Here is a 26,662-nt window from a genome sequence, read left to right on the forward strand (position 1 = left end):
CCCTGCCCCTGAGAGGTTAAGAGATTAAGAGTCTCATGCTCTACTGATTTCTCTCCATTCAGCAATCTCTCATACTCCATTCTTGAGTTTCCCTGAGCAACCTGGATGGCTACTGTGAGCAGTTTCTGGATTAGGCAAATCTCTCCTCTGATCAAGGAGGGTGTTCTTGCCTCCTTAATTGCAGAAAACTAAATTAAAAACAACAGCAACTCATTTTGCTACCAGCATGTGGTCTTCAAAACAGCCTCTCCTCCTGGCTGTTTTCTGCTCCTCCCCCTTCCCCCACAACTTGGCCTATTGACATTCCTGCTCCTGAACCACCTCAGGTAAGATTGTAATGCAAAATACCTGGCTAAACAAGAGCCTTCCAATAAGGCAGAGTTTGTTCCATTATCTGATAAGAAACCACCAAGGGGGAAGAAGCTTCCATTGTATTCTCGATGGGAGGTTTTCCCTTTGCTTATGTGTGAAAGCTGCTAATCCCTCTCTAAATGGGTTCTGTGATTAAGAGGGGAGGGATGGGTAAATAGCTGTTAGGTGTCTGGAAGCAACGCCAGCCATCAAGGGAAATTATAACCGTGAAGAAGCCAGCTCTGTGTAAAAGAGGCTGATAGACTGATCCTTCTCCGCATGGTGGGCTGCTTGAAAAAATGAAAGCACAACCTGAAGAAAGAGACAATGCACTTACTTTTGTAAACAAAGTAAATCTTTAATAATAATATTTGTTAGATGGAATATTATAATTAATAAAAAATCAGGAGCAGGACACCATCTCTGTTGCAACAACTTGTCTCCTGGAAGGGATTTAACAAGATTGTCAGGGTGTTGTTGCATGTGGAACTCAAAACTGATTTTGTTTGTTTATTTTTGCATCTGCCAGCTCTTGGTAACGTGGATGTTACACACATCTGCTAAGAAGCATATTCTTCTTTTATATTCTTTTATATATTTCCCTCTTCCACTTTCTGTCCTGCAACACAGGAAACTGCCTTTGATGATGATGATGATGATGATACTCCGCCCATCTGGCTGTGTTTCTCCAGCCACTCTGGGTGACTTCCAGCACATATAAAAACATAATGAAACATCAAACATTAAAAACTTCCTGATACAGGGATGCCATCAGATGTCTTCTAAAAGTTGTGTAGTTCTTTATCGCCTTGACATCTGATGGGAGGGTGTTCCGCTACTACCGAGAAAGCCCTCCACCCTGTACATTTAAAGTGCTATGATGCCCCTTTTAAATAGTCCTGGCTTCCCCTAGAGAATCTTGGGAGATGTAGTTTGCGAAGGGTGCTGAGAGTTGCTAGGAGACACCTATTCCCCTCACACAGCTACATTTCCCAAAGTGGTTTAACAGTCAATTCCTCTCCACAGGGAATGCTGGGAATTGTAGCTCTGGGAGGAGAATAGGAGTCTCTTAACAACTCCTTGGCACTCTTAGCAAACTACAGTTCCCAGGACACTTGGGGGGGGGGGGAGCCAGGACTGCTTAAAGTGCTTTAAAAGTATGGTGTGAATGTGGTATTCTGACAGGCAAGGACTCATCACAGAGTCCACCTGTGTTAACAACATTAACAGTCTTGGGATCTTTCTAACCAATGAACACCTTTCTTCCAAGTGGGGTGGAGACTCAATATCAAATAGTGCAGCAGATGGTAAAAAGCATAAGTACATAATAATATTGCATGTTTGGGCAGGGTTATATATATATATATATATATATATATATATATATAGCAAGTGCTGAAAACAGTACAATGAAGCATTGCACTGGGTTGGACAAGATGAGTCTCAGGATCCCTTCCAACTCAACAATTCTAGGATTCAATAGGCTGGGAGTTCCAGAGAACAGGAGCTGCCCTGTTAAACTTGGCAAAGCAACAGAAAGCTGTCTTGTGCGTGTGGCAGATAAACTGCAGCAGGAGCCTGAACCCCCAAAATTTGCCTGACCACTCTTGAGGGTCACAGAAGATGGGTGGCTTGGCATTTTGCTTTGGAAAATGCTGGCCACATCAAACACCAGCAGGTGGCGTGTTATTGGTAGACTCTTGGGCTTGACAGCTCAATGTGTCTTGGTCCTCTTTGAGCCTCTTGTGTCCATTTCTGCTCTCCCTCGTATCATGCAAGCGTCTCCCTCCTTCCATCTGTCACAAGGATGGTTTTGGAGCACCATGAGATGTGCAGACTGTACTCATTGGGACCACTGACATATGACTGGGTTGTTAAGTGTCTCAGATGGGAGCCCTTTAATGCTGATGTATTATCCTCACTCTGGGCTGCTGATATTTAATTTGTAATGGGATGCGGGTGGCGCTGTGGTCTAAACCACTGAGCCTCTTGGGCTCAGACCAGAATGTCCGTGGTTCGAATCCCCACAACGGGCTGAGCCCCCATTGTTCTGTCCCAGCTCTGCCAACCTAGCAGTTCAAAAGCATGCCAGTGCAAGTAGATAAATAGGTACCGCCGTGGTGGGAAGGTAAACAGCATTTCCATGCACTCTGGTTTCTGTCATGGTGTCCCGTTGCACCAGAAGTGGTTTAGTCATGCTGGCTACATGACCCGAAAGCTGTCTGCAGACAAACGCCAGCTCCCTTGGCCTGAAAGCGAGATGAGCGCTGCAAACCCCTAGTCGCCTTTGATTGGACTTAACCGTCCAGGGGTCCTTTACCTTTTTTTTTTAACCTATTTAATTTGTGTAACCTGATTGTTCCTTTCCATTCCTAGCGCAAGGTCTCAGGACCAACTTAACTGTATAGCTGTTTCTCTGGCATTTTCACATTTAACCTCCCATTTAAACCTCAATTTAAAGACATTGGGATGGCGCCGACTCTCAAACATCTAGTTCAGTGGCTCCCAAAATGGATGGTATCGCCCCATGGAGGGTGTGGTTGGATTACCTAGGGGGTGCTAAGAAGCAAGGAATGGGGGGGGGGGCTCTGGGGGTGTCAATGATTATCAGACTTTGAAAAAGCTGCTAAGTTCATCAGTTTTGTTGAATTGATTAAAGGAAATAGTTTAAAGTGGATTTTGAATAAAGTTGCAATTAATTGTTCCTGTTTTGGATTTTATTGTGTTGCTATCTTCCTTAGTGGGCTGTGAAAAGTGCTACTCTGAACCGTGTTTTGTAAACAGGGGTAGGGGGCACTGGGGATGAGTTTATGGGACCAAGGGGGCAGTGGCCCAAAAAAGTCTGGGAACCAGTGGCCTAGTTCACTGAGAGTTTGATCAAGAGTGCTTAAATTTAGGCATCAGAGCGAAGGATAATGAAAAGGAAATACGGCAAGGGGGAGATCGGCAGCCTCTTCTGAGGGCTCTGCATGTGTAATCTAAAACCTTCATGTTTGTCTAATTAATACGTAGCATATTGAGTGTATCATCCATGAGTGCTTCATTAAAAAAAATACTATTTGGAGACTTGAAGTTATTAAAGTTAGAAAAGGCTGAGGTGGGGGGGGGGAACCCTGAGGGTCTTGGATGAGTCTGCCCGCTTGCCTTTCAGATTCTCTCTGCAAGTTATCTACCAGATTCCCACCCTCTTTTAATTACCGCTTCATGGTTTACATGCCGTCCAATTAAAAGAATATTACATTTAAATCAGGAACATATTGTTGATGGGAGTTCAGATTCAGATTCACTCTTGGCATCCTCAGCTTGTCACTAGAATTTCACTGTGGCTCTGGAGTCTTGGATGAGATGTGGATCCTACCAGAAAACAGGCGCGGTGAGTTTTCTGGTACATGTGCTATATCAAATTGATAAAATATGTGGTGCGATGGTTAGCGTGATGGACAAAGACTGTATCAACCCAGGCATAGATCCCCACCCAATCATGAAGCTCACTGGCTTATTTTAGGCTAGCCAAAGGTTTCCCAAACTTGGGTCTCTGGCTGTTTTTGGACTACATCATCCCTAGCGAGCAGGATCAGTTGTCAGGGATGATGGGAATTGTAGTACAAAAACTGTTGGAGAACGAAATTTGGGAAACCCTGGTAGTCAGTCCTACCGCACAGGGCTGTTTTGGCAATAAAATTGAGTGGGCGGGGGAAGACCCATGGTGATCACTTGAGCTCCTTGGAGGAATACATAATAATAATATGCATTGTATATATACACTATTTTAGAGAATGATTGGGCTGTGTAGCCACCTAAGTGCCACCTAAGTAGGCTTTATTGGTCTCCTCTGAGTATGGCAGAGTATTCCACAATACTCGGTCGATGACACTAAATGCTCAGTTGCTTGTTATTGTCAAATGGCCCTTGCCAACTTGGGGAATGAGCAACGACACTTCTGCAGATGATCTCAGTGACTGAGCTGGGATATAAATGCTCAGGCTGTCCCTGACGTATTCTGGACCTAAGTTGCTCAGGGTTTTATAACTTAATAGGAGAACCTTGAGCCCAGCTTGGTAGTAGGTGGGCGGCCAGTATAGATGCTGTAAAAATGGTGTCCCATGTTCTCAGCCAGATGCTCCTACTAGCTGTCAGGCCACTGCATTCTGCACCACCTACAGCTTCTGACAATCCATTACTGTCCAAAAATACCGTATTTTTGGCTCTATAAGACTCACTTGTTCCCTCCTAAAAAGTAAGGGGAAATGTGTGTGCGTCTTATGGAGCGAATGCAGGCTGCGCAGCTATCCCAGAAGCCAGAACAGCAAGAGGGATTGCTGCTTTCACTGCGCAGCAATCCCTCTTGCTGTTCTGGCTTCTGAGATTCAGAATATTTTTTTTCTTGTTTTCCTCCTCCAAAAACTAGGTGCATCTTGTGGTCTGGTGCGTCTTATAGAGTGAAAAATACGGTAATCCTAGGTTTAACCAGATATGGGCAAGCATGCAGTAAAGATTAATCCAGTCTAACTGCAGACCTCAAGGCTTCAACATCCTGCCTGATTTTTGTAACCCCCTTTCCCTTATTCCCCTTAACTCCTGCTTTGGGTAATGTCTCTAGCCCAATGGAAAAAATTATGGCACACTTGACAGCTTGTGCACCATTTTGTTACATTTTGTTTGGTCCGGCTGTGAGCATGCACAGGTACATTGTCCAGCTATGGATTTTAGAGCCCCCCCCCGGCTTATGGGCCAACACAGCTGCCTTAAAAAGTAATAATAATAAAATCTTGTTATTCCCCTGAGTGAGTCAATGAGTCAGTCATCCCCAAATATTTCTATACAGACAGATAAGTCACTGTCTCCTCACTGTAAATCTCCATTCATTTTATTTATCTCTATACATACAAATAAGTGTCTGTGTTCTGTATGGTAGACCACACATATGTGCCTTTCATACATTTCTCCTTGTCCTTGAAAACAAATATAGGTTTATGACTTTCTCAAAGAAGCCAAATTCAGCCTTAATTGTAAAACCACACAGAACTCAACCCTGCTGATGTAGATTAAATCAACTCCCAAATTGCGTAGTCTCATCCCAGACACACTTTTTTGCTTGGAAGCAAGTCCAGCAGAAATAAACAGGGTTTCTTCCCAAGTCATTAGGGGATCTTTATGGTGAGGCTAAATACACTTTCTCAAAATCAACAGGACATATGCACACAAACATATTTAGCATGGAGGCAGCAGAGTACAAAGCGCGGGGGGGGGGGGGGGAGTCCAGAGTCTCCTTTACCTAAGCTTAACTTTGGAGGTTACATCAAAGTGGCAAAAGTGAAGGCATGAATGACTTGTGCATCCACAGTTCACACTTCTGATGAATCTTGTGGGGTTCTTGTGGGTTTCACCTTCAGTGATAGAAGCCTATTTTATATTATATTACATTAATAATATAACATCATAACATAACAACATAACATAAAACAATATAATATATAATAATAAATGGTAGCTATAAAGTTTAATTAAACCACCTTCAAAGGCCCATGGTTTGTTTTAAAAGAAAGGTTTAAAAAGCCTGGGTGGATAATCAAGTCTTAACCTAGTATGGAAAATATTGTAAGGGGGAGGTTGGTGAGCTTCTCTGCGGAGACTACCTGAATTCATAAAAAAATAGTAGCCACAACTGATAAAAAAAATAGTAGCCACAATTTATAAAAATTGAAGAGAGGAATGCATTGCTGATGGCGCTGTTTTCCTCCCTTGCCAGAAGCCTTTCCACCGAAGACCAAAACCCAGGAGGTGAAATTAATTGATTCTGCTGCCCGCAAATCTTCCGGCTGGTGGCAACTGACAGTTTCAACGCCACTTTCTTTTGTGTGGGTGACATGAGCGGCTCCACACTCCGCCAGCCCTTTTTCTCTGAGGACTGGATTCTAGCCGGCTGCCTGGAGCCGCCGCCCTTCTCCCCAGCTCTGATGCGCTCTCCCTTTGTGTTTGCTAATTAGTTGCTAACAGCGCCGTCATGCAGACCTTGATGGATAAGCGCACCATTAACACCCAGACCCTGCAATTCACGTCCTAGCTGAGCCGGGGGATCAAGGCCAGCCCCAGCCCGAGAGCTGTAGGTTTAGCATTGCAGCTTTCTCTGAGGACCATTTTTGGGGACTTCTTTCCTAGTCACGACACAGGACAACCCCCTCCCTCCTACCGAAGTTTTTGTGTGTGGAATCAACTTCTCCACTTACCAGAGAAATCGATCAAGGCACAGTATTTGAAGAGGGAGGTTTAAGCACTCTGTCGCTCAGAGAAAGTTTGTAGCTCTTCCGCCCATGAGATAAAACCTCACAATCCTTTGTTGATGGTTATGCAGAAATAAGTCCCGCTGGATGCATCTCAGTTCTATTACTAGCAAAACATTTGTGTCTAGTGGGGTTTACTCTCAGGTAAGTATGTCTGAGATTGCAGTCTCAGGCAATCCCATTAACCTCAACGCGATTTACCTTTGAGCAGATAGGCACACAGGGGACTGAGCAGGGAAATCTGAAATATTCACTCGCCTTAATGAAAGGCGCCCGGCCCATTTAAGACTCGCCTAGTTCGCAAGTCCGGAAAAGTAAATTTTCTGTTCGCCTCATTTAACACCCTCGGCCAACCTAATCGCGGCGATTTATCGCGGCATTGTTGCAACTGTGTATTTTAAATCGGATTTATGTCTCTCCCTCCAGGCAAAGGCGATTCAGCGCCGATGGCTGAGCCCCGCCTCCCATTTACACAAATGGCTTTCCAAACGACCCATAATTTGTAGGTGTTATGGGGCTGGCTGGCGGGGGGTGGGGTAGGGGAGGTAAAGTAAGGTTGAGCTTCATTCAGTAGCCTTAAAATGCCAACCTGTATTGAGCGGTGATGCTGAACACCGACATGTTTAGAGTAGACCCATTGATTTCAGTGGGCCTATCCTAAACGGGACCAAGTCTGGATCCTACCCACTGACTTTAAGGAAACCATCCATGTTTACACGGGAGTAAACTCGACTGAGTCCCGTGAACCTTGTTTCCTTCTCACGTAAGCAACCATCGATATTTGATATTGATCTCTAGCAGTACAAGGGCCAGCTGCGAGCGTGGCACAAGCACAGTCTGAAATAAACGTTTATTCCTGCATTTGTCCATAACTTTAAATATGTACAAATTAATAGGGAAAGCGGTTAATCAGCGCTGCCATAAAGAATAAATGACCTCATGCAATTCTGAAGCTGATATTCGGTTTGGGACATATTTTTGAAAGGTCAGCAGTGGGGGGAGAAAAGCAACTTTCCTCGTCTCACCCATCCTTCTTCTGCTGCCCACTTCCCTGGCTCACATCGGCATTCCGACGTGGGCGCTGCCTGTTCCACAGAGGCTCCTTCACGCGTATGATTCATGGGACAATGCCAGGAGGGCGGCAGATGAAGGGGCGCGGCGGGAGGGTGAAAGCGACGGAAGTATCTGGACAGCTCTTGAAGCATTTAAAAATACACCCCACCCACCCACAAAATCACAACTTGATCATAGATAGAATCGTCACAGCATCCTCAAAATAAGAGGTTTGGAAAAGATAGAGGATGTCAGTTCGTCTGGCTACGACACGCGCACACGTGCGCTAGAGTAAAGGGATGAACTCCTGTCTTCAGATGGACACCCTGGGGCAGTCGGATCCCCAAATCCAGAAAGGTCGAAGCAGAGAAACAACCTTCCAAGGCACCCATCCCTACCTCCCGCCCTCCGACTCCTGACGCTTATAAACTCTACTTTCCGCATTCCGACGACCCCCTTCCCTTCCCTTCCCTGCGGATCAGGCGGCGATGCCGCGAACCAGCCGCCGGGCAAGAAGGGGCCCCAACCACGGTCCCATTCACCGCCGTCTTCTGCGGGCGACACCGTTATCGAGTCCGCGGCAGCCTCCTCCAGGAGCCTTTCCTCTCCTCCGCAGAAGCGCCCTCTGGGACCCGTAGTCCTCCCTCCCCGCGCTCTCCATTCTCCGCGCCGAGCGGGAGACTACGTTTCCCATCCACCCCCGTGCCGCCCTCCGCGTTCCGCGGGCGGCGCCGAGCCGCCAATCAGGCGGCGTCACCATGTGTGCAGAACGCTCGGAGGATTCCAAATACATTTCCCTCCCCCGTTCCAAATGCGAACTCCCCTCTCCCTCCTGGCAGGGGTGCAGCTAATAATAAGCGCTTCGGGGAGGCTTTATAAAGGCGGCGCTGGAGGAGGCAAGTGTCATGAGGGTGGCAGGGCAGCGGAGCGGCGGCCGGGCAGCGTGAAGAGGCGGCTGGCGGGTGCTTTTATTTTTGGGAGAGCCGCTGGTGGTTTTCTTTCCTTGGCCGTCGCTGCTGCGGAGCTGGAATGTTGCAAAGGAGCTCGCGGCAGCCAAGCTGATCAGCGGCAGCAGCGGAGGCAAGCAGCGGCGAGCCGCGATCGCTGCCCTGCCCGAGCTCTCCGGGGCGATGAAGCGGCGCAAGCTGGCCGTGGCCGCCGGCTTCTGCATGTCCTTCCTGCTGGGCACTTTGCTCAACGTCCTCTTCATCCCGGCCTTTGATCCCCAGCAGCAACAGCAGCAGCAGCTCAGCGCGGGCGTCACGCACTCGCTGGCGGGCTCGCCGGGGGAGGCGGGCGGCAGCAGCAGCAGCAGCAGCAGCCGCCCCCTCCCCGAGGACCTCGCCCGGCAGATCCGAGAGCGCTACGAGGAGGTGCTGCGCTACCAGCCGCCTCGGGAGGCAGCTGCCGCCGGCGCTCGCCTGGCAGTGCGACCCCTGGAGCGGCGGCTCATGGATCTCGCTCCGCAGCGGCTCTCTTCCTCCTTGTCTTCTTCTTCCACGGAGCGCAGCAGCAGCAGCCGCAGCCGCCCCAAGCTGCCCGGACCCCGGGCTCCTTCCTGGGGCGGCGCGCCCTGGGACCACCCGCGAGCGCAGCTGGAGCTCTCGCTCGGCCCGCTGGCGCTCGGCTGCCGGGACATCGGCAACGTGAGCAACGTGCACTACCTGGGCTCGGGCTACACCAAGGCCGTCTACAGAGCCGTGCTCAACCGGAGCCTGGCCGTGGCCCTCAAGTCCGTCGATTTCGGCGGCCACGACATCGACAACTGCGTCAAGCTGTACGGCTCCTTGGAAGGCTGCTACCGCCTGGCTTCCTACAAGATCGCCAAGGAGATGGTCTTGTTGCAGAGGCTGCGACACCCCAACATCCTCCAGGTAAATTGGGGGGCGATCCCCGGTGTGAAGAATTGGGGGGGGGGGGAGGTAGAGAGACGCAGACAGACACACTGGTTTTATTCTTTATTAATTGTGTGAGCGATTGAGTGGAGCAACCCAGTTAAACCTTGGGGTTGGATTTTTTGTTGTTGAGATCCTGCTTTATTCATGGGCAAAATTGTTTAGACGTGAATTGCATTAGGAAAAAAAGGGGGAATTTTGGGAGGGAAGCCATTGTACTGCCAATTCCCGGCGGGGCTGTATTCTTTGCTTCTGGAATAATGATGTTTTAATTGGGCTCTCTTGGAACTGGCTGGTTTGTGGAAGGAGAGTTAATCTGCACCACAGTCCTCCTGACGCGTCAAGTTAGGGAAGTTTACCAGCGCGGCCGGCCACGTGCGACCTCTCGCTGTTGCTGCTCGCTCCTCCCAAGGCGAAGATGGCACCTAGGTGTGATTGGGGATCGAGCCGTCTGGCAGCAGATCCGAGACCCGTTTGCTTCTGGAAGCTCGCTTGCGATCTGTCCGAAGGCAAACATGCGCTGCCATGCTCTCCAACCCAAGATTTATAGTTCTGAAGCCCATTTTGGCCACCGATGAACTTCATTCGGAAATAAATCCTAGAGAGATGATATTTTGGGTGTGTGTGACAGAGAACTCTCTGAATTTGCACTTCCAGGAAAAAGTGAATAGGATCAGGATCAGGTATCGTGATTTTGGCTAGACTGCTTTCCCGATCCTCGACACCTAACGCTGTTTCCTCACAAGGAAGTCCCAGTGAGTTTCGTGGAAGGTGTTCTTATCCTTGAGTCCGGGCACAAACTGTAGCCTAAAATATTGGGCGAACGAAGCTTAAAGGAACTCCATGAGATTTGCTTCCTTACGCTAATGTGCCAATTAAATCGCTTTGATTAATCCTCAGGTAGCAGTCCTAAACGCGCAGACTTGGGAGTAAGCTCCATTGAGTTCAATGGGACTTCCTTCCGTGTATACATGCATAGGATGTTGCCGTTCCTCCGTGTGTTTTGGGGTCGGGATGCTTGAGACAGCTGTTCTGGGGGTATTTCCCTTAAACTTCGGAAATTCTAATCCGATGGGGGAGAATGCTGGATAAATCAGAAATATTTGGCTGCTTTTATTGCGCTAGAGAGGGCGGCAATCCTGAGGAAGCCAAAATTGGAAATATTCTAGTAGATTTAAGACCTCGCCTCCTGTTAAATTTGCTTAAAAAGAGAGAAGAATGGCCCTAGCTCATTGGTACCAGTCTGTTTTGCGCTCCAAAGGTCTTTAGTTTAATCCTCAGCATCTTCAAGTAGAGCTGGGGTGGGAACCGCGCCTGAAATGTTGCAGCTCAGTGTGGAGACGATATGGAACTAAATGGATCAATGGTCTGCCCTGGTTTAAGGTAGCTTCGCAACACAGAGATACACAGCTAGCGAGGTGGAGGCTTAGAGGAAATTCTGTCCAGAGCAGAACGTGCCAAGTTTGGGAGTCGCACAGAGTTCTTTATCTGTTGCTACCTGATGATTTGTGCTGTGTTAAGAGCCTAAACATTTGGATCAAGAAGAAAACTTGAGGAGCTGGGGTAGACAAATAGGACTTTTCTTACGTCGATTGGGGGAAACGCTTCTTGGAATGAAGTTCTGACAAAGCCGCGACGGTGGCAGTCAAACCCGCGAGTACCACAGTCGTGTAGACGTGAGCTGGCGACGTGTTCTGGCAGCAGAAAGGAGGCAAAGACGTGTAGAAACCGCAACCAGCTCTCCGTTTTAATCTCTCTCTGAGCTGGAGACAGGGGAGTGCCAGAAACGCGGGAGAAATCGGGCAAGCTTTCAGCAACTCTTGGGAGGTTAGGCGTCGGGTCGAATCGGTGTGGACCTTCTCTGAGTTCACAGGTCCGCCACGTCGGTTCTCTCAGTAGCGCGGCGCGCAGTGGGATTCTGCCCGAGCTTGCACGGCGGCACAAGAGCGCACCCGGAGGACTAGCGCCGTGAATGCCTAATTGGAAGAGATCCTTGGCTTTTCGCTTAATGGAGAGAGCCGAGCTGCAGACTCGGAACCGCTAAGCGCTCGCTTTAAGTTGTGGGTAGTCAAGGTGTCTGCGTTCAGCAAGACACGGGGCCTCGATAACATTCAGCCGCAGTTCTTAGCCGACGAGGGCATCGTGGCCGATCTTAGATCGAGCAGGTTTGAATCGGGGATTTTAAATACTCGTATTAGAAAGAACCCCTTTTCCTTGCGGAGGTCAAGCCTCCCGATGGTGCCCGAATGTCTGTTCCCGGTGCTCCTCGGGACAGGGAGCTCATACATTCTCCAGTTTTGTGCAAATATCCATCAGTTGATGTCTATGGGTAATAAATCACACCGTATTCTGGAAAACTGAATCACTTGCAAACTTCACACACACACAAACACACCCCACCGCGGATGCATTAAATCAAGCCTTCACTTTCTCCCGTTGAAATGGCATGGGATCTGAAAACGACTAAGCTGGGAATCCTGTTCCCGCTTACTCGCGAGTAAACCCACCGGAAGTCGATAGGAGTTCGTATGCGAGAGGAGCTTTATAGCTTCTTCTTCTTTTTTAAAAAAGACCACCCGCTATAATACACTTGTAATACAGAACCACCAAAATAAAATCCTGGTGAGTACGTGTGTGTGGAGGGGCAATCTGTCTAAACAAGAGTCTTGGCGGCCTCGATGCCAAACACCCCTTGCTCTGTAACAGGAGGCGGCGATCGGCAAAGCAGTTGAGCAAGAGCCTGTTCCCATCGGCTTGGGTGCCCCTGAGAACAGAGACTCTAGCCTGTGTCTCTTCGGAGGAACCAGGCAGGCTTCGCAATTTCGAATCTAGGTGTTTTGACCCGGTTTGGCAATCGCTTCCCGCTCAGGAAGGAGAAAGAGAAACGGCTCATAGCTGCGATCCTGCCAGAGAGGGGGTGGGGAGGGCGGCGAGGAGTCGGGAGGGGAGATGACCCGAGAGAGAGAGAGAGAGAGAGAGAGAGAGAGAGAGATCTCCCCTCTCCAGAAACAGCAGCGAGAGGAGAAGGAGGTCTCTGTTAGCAATTTTGACTCGGGAGCACATCAGATTGGTCTTGTCAAAAGCGCAGACAAGGCAGTCGATGGAGCTTGACAGCTAAAGCTTCCCTCCCCATCCCCCTCTGTTGTTGTTTTTAAAGAGGACTTTGTTTCACCTTGTGTTTCTCGCTGGAGATGGATGTGCGCAAGTTCTTCCGCTTTGGGCCTGTCGACAATGTCATATTCTCAGATAAAGGAGAGAGAGATTGAGACTCCCTGTTTGTACCCCTTCTTCCCTCCCCTTGCCACTGTTTGGCTGCCATCCTATGCCTGGGAATAATCCACAGTGAATCTGCTGATGGGTCTTGCTTTCCAAATCAACATGCACAAACCTGACTGTAAACCCCTCTTCTCTCCGCCCCCCCCAAGCAATACCCCGACAGCCTCTCATTCAGTTACATTTCCTACACATGATCCCTTTTCAGGTCCTTGCTCAGGACAGAGCCACGTCTTTGAACTAGCTCCAGTTTTGAGAAAAAGTCACGCTTAAGGCAAAATCTAACCTGTCCTTGGGAAGGAAGTTTCGCTGAGTTGAAATGGGCTTACCCCGAGGAATACCAACCCTAGAGAATTCCCAGAGGCCAATTTATTGGGGCTGCAGGGTCTCTCCGACAGCCAGGATCCGACTTCATCTCAAGCTGTAGCCATCGCTTTCAGGCCTCTTTAAGGACTGTGCTTGTTAACAAGAGCTTATGTGGGCTTTTCGGTGGGGTGGGGGACCCACACAGAATTTGGCTGGCCTCCTCGCACAATGAAAGCTCGGCCTCTATCAAAAGCCGGGCATTTAGCCTCTCTCTCTGTAGACACCCAGCCGCTCTGCAGAAAAAAGATTTGTTTTGAGCGAGTCTCTTCCATTAGGCCCATGAAAATTAGAGGAGGCGCAATGAGCTGTTCCTCTTATTTGTAATTCCATGGAGCACGTCTCAGAAATGCCTATCTTCTCTTCCCCCTCCCCAGTTCCTTTTGTGAGCAAATATCCTGATGGGGAGGACCCTGAAAGAGAATCAAGGGCCATCCAGTTACCTCCTTTCAGAGCCTCTTTCTCCCGCCTTGGTCAATTACAACTTCATGGATTAAGTGCCACCCCAATTATGAGTAAATTTCATTTAAATAATCAGAACCATATTTGCCAATGGGGTTTAGATTGCTTTGGCTTCCTCGCAGGCTCAGTAAGGCTTACTTGAGCAGGATCCCCAACACACTGGAGGGAAGGCGGATGTGAAATAAGAAAAACCGCCAGCATAATTTCATTTTTAAAAATCCTGGTGAAATGCAGACAAGCACTAAATGCTTCCTAAGGCATTACAGGCAAAGCATCTGAATAAAAAGGAAGCCAGTAGATCTAGCTGGATATTATCGAGGACCCACTCCCACAGATAGATCTATTGTTGTTCTGAGCGCTTTTGAAATAGCTTTTTCCGAGGATGTTTGGGGTAGGACCAGAGTGCGGCTCTCTGTTTTGTGTATTCAATATTCATGCTTTGAGAACACCCCCCCCCCGCCAAAGGATTTCAGTCAGCTTTGAGGTTGTATCAAGCTACAAATGTACTGTGAACATTCCAGTCTGATTCTTTTCTGCTCCAAAATAGTGAGCAGCGACCTGTCTAGAACCCTACAGAAGAATGCTCTCGAGCAGCAGTGCCCAAATGCTCCCCTTTCTGCCCACGGACCACTTGAAAATTACTGGGGGTCCTGGCGGACCACTTAAATATTTTTCTGCCCTTTGTACCAACTGCAATTCCTTAGACTTCAAATGCAATATAAGAAAGAAAAGAAGCAATTAAAAAGTACCTTAAAAATTAATATCAAATATTCAGTGAAATGGATGTGCCCATTTCCCAACTTCAACCACTGATCTGCAGGCACATTGTGTGGCCCCTTGAATGAAGATTGTAGGCACAGTTTGTGAGCCTCTGCTTTAGAACTTCCCATTTTTAAACTGAGCGGGATTTAATGGCACGCTCCAACAAACAAACCCCCAGACAAGCCAAAATCCATTTAAGAGTCTAGAAGGCTGAATCTGTTCTGTTCTAGAGAGGTTTTGGAATATGGTTTAAGTGTGGGTCTCATTCCATTTTAGCTTTAAAGTGGATTTTCTTTTTCAACTGGGCTCGTCTCCATGCTGGAAGCTGGATTCTGCAAGGATGCTATGGAGAACCCTGCTGGATTGCAGCAAAGTTCCATCTAGTCCAGAATCCTATTTTGAATGCTGGCCAGCCCCAATATTTTTGAGAAGCACCCAGCACAGCCCGAAGCCTCCTGTTTTAATTGCTGCACTGTTGCCTTAGTGTATATTTTAATTACGAATGTCTATATCTTAATCTTTGTGCAATTGGCCTTTATATTTTGGAAGCCATTTAGAAGCCTATTTTTGGCATCAACCAGTATTTCATTAAATACTACTACTATTACTGCTAATAACAATGATGATGTTAAAGGCAGAAACCCCTGCAAACTGTCTCTCCACTTCTGCCTCAGCATAAAGAGGGTCCTCTAAGCTCGGAGATGCCATTTAGGACTGCCTGCCTTCATCTAAGCCTATCTGTGTTTAAGTTTTTAGGAAGCTGCTTTATGCTGAGACAGACTGTCTGTCTGTCAAGCTCAGCATTGTTGACACTGACTGGCAGTGATTCAGATCAAGGGACCCTCCCAGCCCTACCTGGAGATGCCAGGGATTGAACCTGTGACCTTCTGCATGCCAGGCAGATGTTCTGCCCCTGGTCCTTGCCAAGCCTTCTTCAGAGGCTGCCTTCTGTTTGTTCCCCACATCTGAGTTAAGGTGTTATACTAGCAATGAGAGAGGCAGGGCCTTCTTGGTAGTGGTGCCGTTCACCTGGTGCCTGCTACTCTGTCCATCTTTCCAAGTGCCAGTGGAGTCGTTCATATTTTCTAGACCTTTTTAATGGTTTTGCTTCAGTTTATCTTATTTTGGTTTTACATGTTGTTTTCCCCTTCCCTCAATTGCTTTTATTTTATTTCTTAGAAAACCACCCTGTCAAAAAAAAAGATGCAATGCGAATATTATAATATAAACACACAAACAAAGAAAAATAATAATAATTTGAACAATAATGAATATTAGCCTCTCCTTCATGAATTTGTCTCATTCTTCCCCATCTGAGTTTCTGGCCAAGACTTCCATGGATTAATTTTGCATGCATTTGTGTGACAACATTTCTTCTGCCTTATAATCTTAGTTTCTGATTTCATCCTCTGAAGTGAATAATGGCAAAACCAGCCTCTTGCAAAAAGCATCACTTCACTGATCTCTTTATATAAATTTCTGGGAAAGCTTGAAACTCCATCCCTTGGCACCCCTACCCCAGGCCCTTCTGACTTCTGATTTAATTTTGACAGGAGGGGACAGCCTTTCTAAATAAACCCAACCTGTTTAGGCGAACTTCCTAAAGCAAAGCTCTTAGTGTCCAGAGAAAGTGTAGAGAGCTTTCAAGAACAGAAGCTCATTTTCCTTTTACTGCTTCCTTGAGTGCAGGGAATACACTGGAGACCACCCATTCTCCTGCTCTTCTCTCCAGCTCAGCAGCACATCCATCTACGGTGAGTGACAGGTTGCCATGGGCCTCCAAAGCATTAGTGAATTAGCCTATTTATCCACAAATAGCCCCTTATTCTGGAGCAGCCTGTAATCTCCAATCAGAAATCAGAACTCGTGGCTTGGAATCTCAGTGTGTGTGTGTGTGTGTGTGTGTGTGTGTGTATATATATATATATATATATATATATATGATCACTCAACACAAACTATTTACCCTTTCAATTCCCTTCAAGCAGTACTGGCTCCAGACAATCCCATACATGAGTTTTGAAATCCACGTGGCATCCTTCTCTTCGCAGTGAAAATATAATAGTAAATTCAGTGGCAGGTTGACATTCTTTCCCCATTTTTGGATCACTAGAAAGCTTTTACTGTTTCTGAACGTGACAACTCTTGCTCCATTGGTGACCCATGCCTCTGGGAGGTCGAGGATTGATTATTGCAACACAGTTTCTGTGGGGCTGCCCTTGAAGGCGACTTGGAAGCCTTCTTACCTGGTGCAGAAAACTGATGCATGCCTTCTGATACTTATCCTGTTCTATGACAACTACCAGTTTGCTTCTGGGCCCAATTCAAGGTGCATGTTTGAACTTTGAAGGCCTTGCATATCCTGGGACTTTTTTTGTCTCAAGGATGTTCTCTCTCTCCCTATAATCCACATGAGTTCACTCACCTGTCAAGGTACATCATTGAATATATATGGGCTGTCTATATTTGCAGGAAGAACAAACTAGGATGTCTTGGGGCTGGGTACTCACAGTGCCAGCTCCAAAACTGTAATCTCCTACCAACAGAGATTAGACTGGCTTCAAGAGCAGTTTCGTTAGGTTGACTTTTGGCTGAATACTTTTTCTGTGATTCTTCACAGAAGAGTGGATTTATTTTAAATCCAAGCACCTCTTTTGCCAGCTGGGAATGGCAGCAGATGAGGGGAGGCAGAAATTTATTATTATTATTATTATTATTATTATTATTATTATTATATTTTATATACCACCATATACCCGCAGGTCTCAGGGTGGTTCACAGGATTAAATCAGAATATAAAACCGCAAAATACATTATCAAAATAAAAGCAAAACAACCCAATTACACCCCCCCATTTTAAAGGCATAGGATGTCAATCAACCAAAGGCCTGGTTAAAGAGGAATGTTTTTTGCCTGGCGCCTAGAAATAAGAACGTCACATTATGCAAACATGGACAAACTACTTTTGTTTTTCAGCTGGGGTGCAGACAGGCAGCTAAATGTCTGTTTTTGACTCTTGGGGTTTTTTCTTAAAGGTAATAATAGCTAGTTCATATTCTAAAAATAAAGTGCCCCCCTTTTTTTCTTAAAGCATTTAATGGGATATAAATAGACTGAATGCACAAATGCTTCAGAACAGCTGTTTAATTTATAAGAAAATGTAATTGAGTGATCGATTACAATTTGAATCAGCATGGATGCCTTTAGTCGAATGATGACCCTAAAATGTAAGGAAACTGATTCGTTTTTTTTTAGTGAGTTAAAAAAAAGAAAGAATTTCACCATATTTTCCTTTTTTGTGTACTAAATTTTGACAGGCGCACACATATATAAATAAATAAAAGAAAATAAATAAGCATTTGCCTTCAGGAGTCCAGATGTGCCAAATGAGAATGTAAGGAGAACCCCAATGGATCAGTCCAATGGCCTGTCCAGCCCAGCATCCTCTCCTCACCATGGCCAATCAGATGCCAGTGGGCAAGAGCACCCTCCCCACTTACGCTTCCCAGCCACGGGTATTCAGAAGCATATCGCCTCCGACACCAGAGGTCACCCTCAACCATCACAACTATGCTTGATTAAGGCTAGCCATTGACAGTTTTATCCTCCACAATTTTGTCTACGAATACCTTTTAAAGCAATTTGAGTTTGTCAGCATCCCTGCCCCTTGTTGGTAGCAGACCCTGTGGCTTAAGTGTGCGCTGTGTGAAGAAGTGCTTTGGTTTTGTCTGTCCTGAGTTTTTCAACATTGGATGGCCAGAGTTCTAGTATTATGAGGGAGAAAAAACATAATTCAGTTGAATCACGCCTCTATGATGTCCCCCGCTTACTTGCCTTCTTTTTCCCGAAACTAAACAAGCCCATGCCTTTTCTTATAAGGGCGCTGCCCCCAGCCCTGTGGACACTGAGAAAATCAGAAGAAACACAGAGAACAAGGTGAAGGGATATGGGGGAGAGTTCAGCTGTGGAAGGCCTGTCGGTACCCAAAAATGTTTGAAAAGAAAATACATGAGCTGGCTTGCCCCCTTACAACTATTGCTTCTAAATAACAATAACAACTGTTTCTAAATAAGAACAACAAAAATGTGTGTGTGTGTGTATGCGCGCGCGCGCACACACACACACACGCCTTATGGGGCATTTCAAGTTGCTTGTCAATTTCAATTCCTCCACATCTTGCACCAAGTGTGGTTCCACCCCCGCCAGCCATTGTGATGGGCAGGTGCAGATCAAAATGAGAATGTTGTTTGTTCTGGAATGAAGGGAGGTGGTGGAGCAGCAGCAGCGGAGGAGAGTCTCTCATTAAGGTTGATTTAATAATGAGGGGCATTTGAGAAAGGGGGGGATCTGGGTCACTGACTTACTGTATCTGAAGATTTAGAAGTCCCACTAATTGCTTTGCAGCCCTCCTCCATCAAACTCCGCTGATGGCCTGTCTATCTCTTTTCTCCTGACCTGTAAGTGGGGAGGGGAGGGGGGAAGAATCGCCAAAGTCCTGGATTTTTATATAATACTGTGGAAAACAGCAGGCATATTCATATATTGACTCTCTACCTGCCGCCACCTCCCAGTCTGGAGAAGACAGAGAAATCCTTTGCTTGGTAACTGCAGTAACTTAGCTGTTAATTTCAAACAATGGCTGTGATTGTAAAGAGACAATAGCGATGTTTGATTTACTGTAATCAAACATAATTATAAGCCTCATGTGGGCTCAGCCGGTCATAAACAGCTCGTCTCAAACAATTCTTCTTCTGATGTTAGCGCCAACTGGAAGGAAAGCTGATTGTAACCGTCAAGGGACTTTGGAAATGTGGGGTATTTCTCTTAGGGTTCTGTTCACCCGGTAGAGGCTCCCTGGGAACGGGGTCTGTCCAACCAGCTCTCTCATTCCCCCCCCCCCATCGTGTAGTGAAGGCTTTATTGGAGGTGTGTGTGTGTGTTTGGTGCATGTTGATATAAATGAGCTTCTACTCCTCTGTTTCTAGCTTTTAGGGGCTGAACTTGGCAATCCTAGATGTATACATCTGGAATGTTGCTGGCAATGGGAAAAAATGGAAAAAGTCATTTTAACATGTGATAATTTTTGTCTTTATGTGTTTCTTTGGTGTGGTGGTTTTTTGTTTTGCTGAAAGCCTCCTTGGGGTACATATTAGTACAGGCATCCCCAAACACGGCCCTTTAGCTGTTATGGACTACAATTCCCATCATCCCTGGCCACTGGTCCTGTTAGCTAGGGATGATGGGAGTTGTAGTCCCAAAACAGCTGGAGGGCCGAGTTTGGGGGTGCCTGTATTAGTAGAATAGCTACTGATTAAATATGATAAATGTTTTTCTGATTTGCCAGTAAAGTCACACACATAGGGCCCAGTCCAACCACAGGTTAGATATCAAACCATCTCTCCCCTTGTGATGTCATGGATTTGAGAGTTATCAGACCAGTAGATGCTGATTCAAATCTCTGCTCATTCAAGAAGGGTGAGGATAAATCACCATCTTAATCTTACCTCCCATGGTTACATGAGGACAAAATGGGGGGGGGGCGTGATGCCCCATGTTCTGCTTGGACCTCCTTGGGGAAAAAGCAGGAAACAAAGATGCTAAAAGTAGGTAATAATGTAGTTAAATTTTCTGTGATAAGTAACCATGAAGTTAAACCTACTGGAGCATCTGCAGTCTTCTTCTTCTTCTTCTTCTTCTTCTTCTTCTTCTTCTTCTTCTTCGCTGTTTTGCACTGACTCATGATGGCCCCAGCAGAAGATTTCTCACTGAGGGTTGGTTGTCTTCTTGCTGTGGACAAGACTTCTCAAGGTGATGCATGTATCCCGCCAGATGGGCGGGGTATAAATAATAAAATTATTATTATTATTATTATCCTGGTTGGTTCTTGATGGAGGGTGGAGCGAGGTGGTGAGGTCAAAGCAATGCCACCTTCTGGCAATTTGCTGGAGTCCACCACGGTCCAAGGAAGGTTGCTGGTGGGGTCTGGCAGGAGACAGGAGGTGGGTTGAAGGAGAAGACAGATGCAGCTTGGCGTGGAAAGATGAATTACACAAAGTGCTTCTTTCTTGCGAAAATGCTTCCCCAAAGGCCCAGATGTTATCCTGAGCCTTTAAGAGTGAGGAAAGGATCTGTTAGCAAGAACTCTGCTGCTGTTGGAAGCCCAGAGCTGATACAATTGCAAACCAGCCATAACTATCCGTGTCATTATTAGACGAGTGCCGGAGGTCTCTGCTCTGAAAGGGCTGGACTGCAAATTCTGGCTTAGGGGGAAATTGGGGAAGGCGAGGTAGTGTAGTTTTTAAGAGGAAGCAGGTAAAAATGTACACGATAATGCTGAATAAAAGGCTCCACCTCCCTCGCTTTCCAAACTGCCCTTTCTCAAAATAAATGCAGCCCAATTTATCAAGTTGCATCTTTTGACACCCTCTGTTATTCGTCTCATGTAAATCACTCCCTAAGGGGTCTGTTCCAGTTTGCTGTTTCTTTAATAGGAGCGGGTGACAACTCTCATCTGCTTTTTCTTCAAAATCCTCACCACAAAAGGCCTGTTCTTGGACCCGTTGTGACTAATTTCAGTACCCTTTCGAAACAACTGAGGTTTACAACAGAAGGCAGTTTTATGTCGGAACAGGCCGATGATGTAAAGGGTGCATCTAAAGATCTGGTTGAAGAGTCATTCCATTTCGCCAGCCCGGGAACACTGAGCACTGTAGGAAGTTATGCAAGGAGAGCCAGGGATTCCTACCTCTGAATTCTTTGCACTTTCACTATGGTCCTGTCTACACTACACATTTAAAGCAGTAGAATACTGCTTTAAAATGACATGATTTCTTCCCCCAAAGATTTCTGGGCGTTGTAGTTTGTTAAGTGCATCCATACCCAATAGATGCCCACTTGACCGCTTCAGTCTGCTGAACTGACACTGTTACAACTGCTATGTAACACTCATTCCACATTTGTAGGAAATGAGTCTTTCAGTGTGGCGACTTTGGAACTCCCTGCCTATTGACATCAGTCAAGCGCCTTCACTGTACTCTTTCTGGCAACTGCAAAAACCTTTTTCATTTTGGCAAGATATGTAGAATGCCGGCAGGTGTTTTAAGAATATATATATATATATATATATATATATATATAATGTTTATTGTTGGTTTAAATTATGTTTTAAATAGGTATTTTAAACTATTTTTTACTGATTTCATCCTTGTGTTTTATTCTTCTTGTGAACTGCTTTGAAGCTTGTCCCCCCCCACACATTTAAATGGCACATACATTTAACAAAATTAGATAAATTTGAAATGCTTTTTGGGAAGCAATTCATAAAGTAAATAGATTTTATTTTAATATACCTCCTCATGGTATTGCTTGTGAGGAAAATAGCATGTTTTTCAGGGAACAGATAAAGCAAAGGTACCTATGTTGGTCTGTTAGAGAAGAACTCAAAAATGAAAATCCACAGCTTGAGTGATGACTTTTATTAAGACCAACCAAACAGCAGCCACTGCTATCAGGTGACACAGAAGTTGCCCAGCTGTGGATTTGGGGATTTTTTTTCCAGGGGCATCATTTGAAGTTGTGATTATATTTTTTGGTGGGGAGTGTGCCTTTGTGTGTATGTATTTGTGGCAAACCTGTGTATTCTTTAAGATGCAATTTCCGAAAGCGTTGTGTTAAAAACATTTGATGCAGTTATTATTATTTTTTAATGCTTCTTGGAGCAGCAGGGAGAAAATCTTGACGAATAGAAACATGTCTTATAGGCTTTTCATCTGCTGCTGTTGACTACAGTTAATGTGATGCTGTTTAACTGCTCTTTGTTAGCTTTCCTTTTTTGTGATCTTTTTTTAAAAATAAAACAACAACAACCCAACAACTTATTTTTTATTTTAAGCCACCTTTTTAGTTTGATTCCCTCTTGGGAAAAGTAGCAGATAATTATCAAAATAAAGAATGTGATCTGAAAGGCCGAGTCGGGCCAAATGTTCTCGCTCTTCCCTAACAACATCCTTGCATCTTCCAGAACTTGGCTGCTTCTGAGCCAGCATGGCACAGTGGTGGAGTATGTGAAGTGGAGTAATAGAATATTTTTCAGTGGCATTTGCTAAGCCCTTTATTCAAACATTCGGAAGGGCTGTGGCTCAGTGCTAGAGCACCTGCTTTGCATTCTCTGGCATCTCCAGTCCAGGTAGTGACTGTTGGAAGATTCAGGACAGATAAGAGAGAGGACTTCTTCACACAGCACATTGTTAAACTGTGGAACTCCCACCCACAGGAGCCAGCAACTTGAATGGCAGTTCTTTGCTTCCACCGTCAGAGACAGTAATGCTTCTGAATAGCAGTTGCTGGTATTCCACAGGAGGGGGAGAGGACTCTTCTGCTTGAATCCTGCTTGCAGGTTTTCCACAGGCATCTGGTTGGCCACTGTGAGAACAGGATGCTGGCCTAGAAGGGCCATTGGCTATTTTTATGTTCTTACGTTAGGGCTGTCACCGGTATTGCAGCCAGGCTAAGCAGGGAGGCAGGGAGTGCCCAGGCACAGACAGCCAAGGTGTCCTTCTGTGGCTCAGATTGTGAACCAATCCGGAGGAGAACTGGGGCTCAGCATTATGGGGCAGGGCAGATTCATAGTGGTTCCTCCCCTCCCTCTGGAATTTGTCAGACACCCTAGTTCCATTATTATTTATAAAGTGCCACTGGAATAAATGACGCTTCCACAGTAACGTAAGCAAAAGGCAGGCGTTCCCCATTGAAATTTACACTGTGTGCCAGTGTGTATTTATTTTCATTTAGCAAGATTTTTTTGACCACTTGATCAAAACTGTCTAAGCTGTGTACACAACTAAACTGTCAGGAAACACAGCTAAAATACACACAAAACCATTGATGTAACTGTATATAGTAACGAAAACACATGCAGATAAAATCTGGGAAACATTTAAAACTAGTATAAGTAAACAAATTATTGGGGTGGGGATATCTCTCTAAGTAGGCCCATTGATGATGATGATGATGATGATGATAATAATAATAATAATAATTTTATTATTTATACCCCACCTATATGGCTGGGCTTCCTCAGCCACTCTAGGCGGCTTCCAAAAAAAAATATTAAAATACCGTAATACATCAAACATTAAAAGCTTCCCTAAACAAGGCTGCCTTCAGATGTCTTCTAAAAGTCTGGTAGTTGTTCTTCTCTTTGACATCTGGTGGGAGGGCGTTCCACAGGGCGGGTGCCACTACCGAGAAGGCCCTCTGCCTGGTTCCCTGTAACTTGGCTTCTTGTAGTGAGGGAACCGCCAGAAGGCCCTCAGCGCTGGACCTCAGCGTCCGGGCAGAACGATGGGGGTGGAGACGCTCCTTCAGATATACTGAATATTGAAATTAGTGAATTTAGCTTCAGTCATGTCTACTCTGAGTATTTATTGTGTTTTTATCCAAGGAGCTCAAGGTGGCATAGATGACTCTCCCCCTCCTCATTTAATCCCCACAGCAACCCTGTGAGGCAGGTGAGGCTAAGAGGCAGGGACTGGCCTAACGTCACCCAGTGAGCTTCACGGCAGAGTGGGGCTTCGAACCCTGAGTCTCCCAGGTCCCAGTCTTGGGGTTTGTTTCATTTGGGGGAAGAAAGCTGAGGGGTTAAGTCAAAGCATTTGTGGATGTAGCAGGCTTTAAGTTTGGTTTGGAAGAGAATTCCTAGGGGAATTCCAGGCATTTGGAGCAGCGAGGGAGAGTGGTCAGAGGCGGTAACTAGAGCAGAACACCTCCATGCAGTGCTGGGTTGGATTATAGGAAAAATGCCTTTCTGTGAATTATTCTGGACTTGCATCATCCTTGCTACATAGAAGCTGGCTTTTAACTGTTTCTCTTTTTGGAACATTTTGTCCCTCCCTCTTCCTCCTCCTCTCTGGGCATAGAAAAGCAACACTTTTGCTAAGGCCTTTTCTTGGCATGTGTTCTTTTCGACAAATCCAGCTTTGGAAATCTCACTTAAGCCAGAAAGGGTTTTCTGTTTGTCTATCTCTGCCCATTGACGACAGCTTACTAGGGGTCTTTTATTTTGTGTTTCGAACATGTCGGGTTTTGTGTCCTGTCTGACCTTTGGCTTCTGTTTGGGCAGGGGGCGCGTCTGAAAAAGGGTTTGTTCTCGTCGCCGTAATTTGTTGTTCTCTCCCACCTCCAAAAGAAATCTGAAGGAGCGGAAAAGGCCTGGCTAGTGGTGCAGCGGTAAAATGTGGCAGATAGACACTGCTTGGATGTGCCCAAGGAATAATTAGATGGGTGGGAGAAGCCCTGAATTTGATGCAACAGAAAGAGGTGGAAATGAGACCCATAGTGGTTAGAGTGAGGTCGAGAGGCCAGAGTTTGAACTCCCACCTGGCCATGAAGCTCACTGGGTGATTTGGGACCAGCCATAGTCACTCAGCCTAACCTACCTCACAGGGTTGTTGTGTGCAGGTAAAATGAGGGGTAAAGAACTGTGTTTTCCACCTTGATCACATTGAAGGAAAGGGTGGGGGAATATACATGCAATAATAATAATTAAATTAAATTAATAAGGGAGAGAGCGAGCGAGATGCAGGTTTGCAAGCTTCACCCCCTGGAATTTGGCCCTTGGAAGACTACGCCCAACAAAATGCAGCCCTCTCCAGAACAAAGGTTGACAATCTGGGGTCTGGGGTCACTGCAAATGGTGCACAGTTCCAAAGGATTTTGCCTTCTTCACGTTGTTGTAACAAGTACCGTTTGGCATTGAAAACTGCTACTGGTAGGAACCACTGGAATTAATGGCTAATCTTCATGCTGTTATATGTAGGCCTCCATCCCAGAATTGGCATCACTTTTAATTTGTCTTGGTGGACTCCAGGCAATTCCTCAACACAGTTCCCACTGCTAATGTTCTTCTTTTTCCCCACCTGAAAGGCCAGCTGCCTCCTGCTTCCGTTTGACTTTTGCTTCTTTCCTGCTTGCTTGGCCTAACACTCTCTTCCCAGTTCTCCGCCCCAGAAATTAAGGTGTAAGAAAACTGCCACAAGTACAGATATGATGCCAAAGTGTCTATTGCTGGTTTCAGTTTCCTCCCCCCCCCCCACTTTTAACATTCCCATTTGTCCGATGCTCCCTTTCCTAAAAGCAGTGTTTTGATGTGCAAAGGCACTTATTTCAGACAAGGAGTAATTACTTCATACAACCATGCATTTTTTGAAAGGCTCGGTTTCCCCAGACAATGACAGATCTCTAGCATGGGGTTGCAAGAGTCAAAGCTGGTGAACGTTCATTCGCACATTTTAAAGTGGCAGTAAGTCCTGTGCAGACTTAACTGGGAATAAGTTCCTCTGGAAACATTTGATTCTGAGTAAGACATCTATAGCAGGGGTGGCTAACCTTTTTCCCCTTTGTATAGCATTGCACGGTAAAATTCTCTTTGCTATAACAGAAGGAAAGATTGTGGCAGCTTCTCTTTCCCTTTTTCTCCCTGGTTCTACTGCCCATCTCCTCCAATACAGCGGTACCTCGGGTTACATACACTTCAGGTTACAGAGTCTTCAGGTTACAGACTCTGCTAACCCAGAAATAGTACCTTGGGTTAAGAACTTTGCTTCAGGATAAGAACAGAAATCGTGCAGCAGTGGCACAGCAGCAGCGGGAGGCCCCATTAGCTAAAGTGGTGCTTCAGGTTAAGAACAGTTTCAGGTTAAGAACGGACCTCCAGAATGAATTAAGTACGTAACCAGAGGTACCTGTACAGTCATACCTCGGGTCGAATGTGCTTCGAGATTAGCGCATTCAAGTTGCGCTCCCCGGCAACCCGCAAGTCACGGAGCCCGTGACTTCCGGGTTTCACTGCTTGCGCATGCGCAGATGCTCAAAATGATGTCACATGCATGCGCAGAAGCGCCAAAACGTGACCCGCGCACGCGCAGAGGTGCGGACATGGGTTACATTTGCTTCTAGATGCGAACGGGGCTCCGGAATGAATCCCGTTCGCATCTAGAGGTACCACTGTACTGCTTAATTGCTCAGGATTGTAAATAGGCCAGACTGCATTGAAATATCTAAATTAGGGGTGGCTTATACATGGGCTGATTCTGACTCCCCACTTTTTTGTGCACTCCCAAGACACCCCCTTCCCTCCTTTTTTAAATGGCTGCTCCCATGGGTCCCATGTTGGAATCAATATCCCCCATGCCCTGCGCAAGAGAGAGGTACAGTGGTGCCCCG

General features: G+C 46.2%; 1 protein-coding gene and 1 long non-coding RNA gene across 2 annotated transcripts in view; one reads left to right on the plus strand and one right to left on the minus strand.

Moving 5' to 3' along the window:
- Positions 1 to 778: 778 nt before the first annotated feature.
- Positions 779 to 13,508, minus strand: LOC308474408. Its single transcript, XR_013984704.1, has 3 exons — positions 13,199 to 13,508; positions 3,591 to 3,745; positions 779 to 1,056 (listed from the first exon to the last, which is right to left on the minus strand). It is a non-coding gene; the product is annotated as an uncharacterized lncRNA (long non-coding RNA).
- PKDCC (protein kinase domain containing, cytoplasmic) overlaps positions 8,455 to 26,662 on the plus strand; it is a 41,891-nt gene continuing 23,683 nt past the window's right edge. Inside the window, exon 1 of the mRNA XM_081000542.1 lies at positions 8,455 to 9,559. Within this exon, the coding sequence (XP_080856668.1) occupies positions 8,816 to 9,559 (744 nt within the window). The 5' untranslated portion in view covers positions 8,455 to 8,815. The remainder of the gene's footprint in view (positions 9,560 to 26,662) is intronic.

This window comes from Podarcis pityusensis, assembly GCF_964106645.2.
Source record: "Podarcis pityusensis genome assembly, chromosome: 3".
Classification (NCBI taxonomy): Eukaryota; Metazoa; Chordata; class Lepidosauria; order Squamata; family Lacertidae; genus Podarcis; species Podarcis pityusensis.